A 5,011-nucleotide genomic window follows, 5' to 3' on the forward strand; every position below is an offset into this window, starting at 1 on the left:
ATATTTACAATGAAAAGGACTTAGTCTTGAACAAAGTAGAAACAAGTATGTTGGCAGCAACTTTGTATTTAGCATTAAGGTATGCGCACACGGCGTCGTCGGCGCGCGCGGCGCTGTTGGCATCTGCTTGTGGCTGGGTGCTGGTGATGGCTATCGGTGAGGTGACAGAGGCACATGCGTGCTTGTCACTTGGAGATGCCGAGACCATGGGGCCGACCGTGGCGCTGGGCGTTGGGAGGCTTGCCAGGACGCCACGGGGTGCGTCCAAAGGGTCATGGGGCATGGCTGGAAAGCCGCCCATGACATTCTCCCCCACCTGAGTTGGCGACGTTCTCGGCACCTTACTTGCAAGATAATCATCAATTAGGCTCTTGTAGGCTTTGAGGTTTGTTCCCCTCTCCCAGGTATTCTCCTATGCATCACATCCCTGCCATTTCACCAAGAACTCCTGGTGATCTTTCCTTGATGTGTGAATTACTCGATCATCAAGAATAGCTTCAGCACGCCTTTTCCCGGTTGAATTGGGGCCTCGAATACTTGGTATTGTGAGTTGGCATCATGAAGGGTCCTTCATATCTTCCCGAAAAGGTTTCAGGAGACTGACATGGAAAACGGGATGGATTTTCCACCAAGCTGGGGTATCCACCCGGTATGCAACTTTCTCAATGCGTCTTTTAATGGACAAGGGTCCAATATATTTTTGCAATAGGCGAGGGTCATGGGACCCTGCAAATAAGTACCGCTTTGGGATTTTGACCATCACTTTGTCCCCCACTTGGTATTCAACAAAGCGGCGATTCTGATCAGCATGCCTCTTCATCCGCTTTTGAGCTTTGACAAAATAGCTCCGCACTATTTTCAAATTTTGCTTCCATTCTTTTGAGAAGCTAGCAGTCCGAGGAGATTTTGACATGTTTGGTGCATTCACAATATGTGGGAGTAGCGGTTGTTGTCTGGTAACAATTTCAAAAGCGCTTTTGTTGGTACTTGAGCTCTTTTGTGAATTGAAACGCAGTTGAGCAGCATCCAGAAGCTTCACCCAGTTCTTCTACGATCCGGTTATAAAGTGCCGGAGATATTCCTCTAGCATGACATTGAATTGCTCCGTCTGGCCATCAGATTACGGATGAAAACTTGAGTTGTGACTCAATTTTGACCCAAGGCACTTAAAGAGTTGGGTCCAAAAGTTGCTAGTGAAGCGTGAGTCGCGATTACTAACGATGTATTTAGGCAGGCCCCAATATTTGACGACATGAGAGAAGAAGAGTCGAGATGTATCTTCTGCTGATATATATATTATGGGGCTGCTATAAAGGTAGTATACTTGAAAAACCGATCCAGCACAACCAAGATAGTTGTGAGATCTCTGACCTTGGGCAATCCTGTGATGAAATCCATGGAAACGCTTTCCTAAGGTCTTTTTGGGACGGCTAGTGGTTCCAAGAGTCCTGCCTGCGTCAAGCGGTATGACTTATCCTTCTGGCATACTAGACAAATCTTCACATACTGAGTGACGTCATCGGCCATTTGAGGCCAATAATATGCACGGAGAAGCAATGCCATGGTGCGTTCTTCACCGGGATGACCGGCCCACAAAGTATCGTGGCATTCTGCCAGAAGAGCCCTTCGCATATCTCCTCCTTTAGGAACATAAAGTCGGTTCCCTTTCACTTTCAGGAAACCATCTTCTGTGTAGAACTGGCGAGTCATGCCCTGTCCTACCAAATCAACCAAATACTGTGCAGTAGGATCCTTGATAAGTAGATCCAGTATCTGGTCTTTTATGGTGGTGGTTACTTCTCTCCCCCTTAGGGTGGCGAGTACGCACATGGATGCTTAGATCAGCTCTCCGACTGAGCGCATCAGCAACATGATTAGTCTTCCCACTTCGATACTCCAGGTTGAAGTGAAATTTCGCTATGAGTTCCTGCCGACCATTCAGCTTTGGCTGGGTCATAAAATGGCTAACAGTTGTGTTATCTGTATTGAACACGAACGGGGTTCCCAGTAGATAATGCCTCCAAAGGCGTAAGCAATGAACGACAACCAATAATTCTTTCTCGTAGGCGGCATAATGTCGCTCTGCATCCTTCAGTTTCCGGTTCTCGTACGCTACAGGGTGCCCTTATTGTAGCAAGACCCCACCAAGTGCATAGTCGGAGGCATCCATTTGTACCTCGAATGGCTTGGCCAAATCAGGGAGGGGGCTACTAGACATAGCCATTTTCAATGCGTTGAAGGCATCTGTCCGCTTAGGTCCCCAATCCCAGGGTGTGACCTTCTTGAGAAGTTCTGTCAGCGGCACTGCAATGAGGGAGTAACTTTTCATAAATCGCCGATAGAAGTTGCATAGGCCAAGGAACGACCTCAAGGCGTGGATATCCTTAGGCGGTGTCCAATCCGTTATGGCCTGAATCTTCTGTTGGCCCATCTTGATCCGTCCTTCCCCGATGACATGTCTGAGGAAGTCAATTTGTTTATGAGAAAAGGAGCACTTGGATAGCTTCACATATAATCTGTTCTCTCGCAATCGGTCTAGGACATTCCGCAAGTGCTCCAGGTGTTCTTTCATGGTCTGGATATATACCACAATGTCATCCAAGTAGACCACGACGAATTCCTCGATGTATTCTTGGAAGACTTGGTTCATCAGGGTGCAAAATGTGGCTGGCGCGTTAGTCAAGCCAAATGGCATAACCAGGAAGTCGTACGACCCATATCTTGTCACGCATGTCGTCTTGTGTTCATCACCCTCTGTAATTCCGACTTGCTAATAATGTGTCCTCAGGTCTATTTTCATGAACACCGTCGCACCACCCAGTCTATCAAACAAGTCTGCCATTAACGGAATAGGGTACTTGTTTTTCATGGTGATTTTGTTTAGAGCCCTATAATCCACGCAGAGTCATAGACTGTCATCATGTTTCTTTTGGAATAGCACATGGGACCTGTATGAGGACTTGGAGGGTACGATGATCCTTGTGTCTAGCATTTCCGTCAATTGTCTCCGAAGTTTGGTGAGTTCGGGTTGTGACATTCTGTACGGCGCCCTGGCAGGTGGCTTCGCACCCGGCACCAACTCAATCTCATGGTCCATAGTTCGCCTAGGCGGGAGACGCTTTGGTATTTCTTGTGGCATGATGTCTTCAAATTCTAGTAGCAGCTCTTTCACGGGTGTAGGAATATGATCCGAGGAGCGTTCAATATCTTCAATACAGAGGGTAGCCAGGAAGGTAGGTTCATGTCTTCTAACTCCCTTCTTCAGTTGCAAGGCCGAGATGTTCTCAACGGCCATCTTCATGGGCATGCACGGGATAATACAAGGCTTGGACCCATTTTCTCTCATCATCATTAGCATGTCTACATATGGTACAGGCATAGTATTGGTTTGCCTCAGGAATTCCAACCCCACTATCAACTCGAAGTCATCTATGTTCACCACACGCAGGTTGAATTTTCCTTCATAAGGACCAAGCTTCACTGGTACTTCTTTGGCTATTCCACCCACTAGCTGAGGAGGTGAGTTGATAGCCTTGACATGACCTTTGCCCTTTCCTACAGCTAGGCCAAGGCGCTCCTCCTGAGTCGAGGCTAATTAGTTGTGGGTAGCACCCGTGTCTATCATGGCCCGAATGGGCTTGCCATTTACCTTCATGTCGACAAACATTAAGGTCCTCTCTTGATTTGGAAGAGTCCTCTCATTCGCCTTCTTTTTCCCTTTCTTGGTGATTGGGCAGGGGTCCTTCTTCTTACGGATACCAGCACTGGTTCCCGCTAATGACTCAGAAATAGAGCCAACAATTGCATTGAATGGACCTACTGGTTCAGTCTGGTCTGCATCATCTGCATCGTCATCTGTCTCATCATCAAAAGCTTGATGGGCATTCATCTGTGCATGTGGGTATTCATTGTTCCAATGTGGTCTGCCACAATGACGACATCCTGAAGGGGATTTCCTTCCCCGATCATTGTTGTTAGATGCAATGCTAGTACTGCCTGAGGAGGGAGCCTTAGATTTGGTTGCACTCCGGTCTCCTCCACTTCTGCTAGGGCCACCAGTGTTCGGTTGGCTCCCTTTGTATCCTCCTCGGACAGGGTGTTAAGGCCTGTCCTTCCAGGCTTCCACTTGATAATCCCCAAGGCACTCCGTTGCTTGGATCGCCTTAGATAACATGTCTACCCTTTGTCTCTGCAATTCCATGTGGGCATAAGGTTTCAACCCTTCCAGAAAGGTGAAGAGTTTGTATTTGTCACCCATGTCGCGTATATTAAACATGAGCGCTGAGAATTCCCGCACGTAGTCCCGCAATGATTTGGTCTGGCGGAGCTCCCGTAGCTCTTTCCTTGCATTGTACTCAACATTTTCGGGGAAGAACTGTAGGCGTATGGCTGCCTTCAGCTCTGCCCATGTCTCGAGGGCATCTTCACCGGCCTTGATGCCTTCGTATTTCACCTGCCACCAGAGTTTGGCATCACCCTGAAGATACATGGCAGCATTTGCTACCTTCTTAGCTTCTTCTAGGCCTCCCATGGCATCGAAGTATTGTTTGATGTCGAAAATGAAGTTTTCCACTTCTTTGGCATTCCGAGCTCCACTGTATGGCTTTGGCTCAGGAATCTTCAATTTTTGTGCCATAGGGGCGAGGTTCACACCACCCCCAGATTGGTTTTCGCCTCCTCGAAGTAGGCCTTGTAAAGCAGCATTGAAAACGTTGAGCTGACCTATCAAGTTGTTTATAGTTTGTTGCATGGCAGTCACCCTGTCTGCCTCTTGTTCCCTATTGGCTAAATCCTCGCTTGGCACGCTCCTGCTGGAGGACCTTGAATTTACCAAAAATTTCGGATGCCTCTGTGGCTACCGTTTGTCAGTCTCCATCAGAGTCGTGACTGATGTTTTCTATGTCAACTTCGGCCTGGACAAGTCTGCGGTCCAGGTCGTCCAACCTTTACACTAGGCTAGTCTTTAGGTCAGGCATCATTTCCACGATGGGCCATAATGCGTCAACTGTCC

At 47.9% G+C, this 5,011-nt stretch overlaps 2 protein-coding genes across 2 annotated transcripts; both read right to left on the reverse strand.

Moving 5' to 3' along the window:
* Window positions 1-556: 556 nt before the first annotated feature.
* LOC138903966 (uncharacterized) lies at window positions 557-913 on the reverse strand. Its single transcript, XM_070192529.1, has one exon. The coding sequence runs from the start codon at window positions 911-913 to the stop codon at window positions 557-559; it is 357 nt and encodes a 118-aa protein (XP_070048630.1).
* A 3,186-nt stretch (window positions 914-4,099) lies between these two features.
* On the reverse strand, window positions 4,100-4,750 carry LOC138903967 (uncharacterized). The gene has a single exon (XM_070192530.1). The coding sequence runs from the start codon at window positions 4,748-4,750 to the stop codon at window positions 4,100-4,102; it is 651 nt and encodes a 216-aa protein (XP_070048631.1).
* Between the last annotated feature and the right edge of the window lie 261 nt (window positions 4,751-5,011).

Source organism: Nicotiana tomentosiformis, unplaced genomic scaffold (genome assembly GCF_000390325.3).
Source record: "Nicotiana tomentosiformis unplaced genomic scaffold, ASM39032v3 Un00232, whole genome shotgun sequence".
Lineage (NCBI taxonomy): Eukaryota > Viridiplantae > Streptophyta > Magnoliopsida > Solanales > Solanaceae > Nicotiana > Nicotiana tomentosiformis.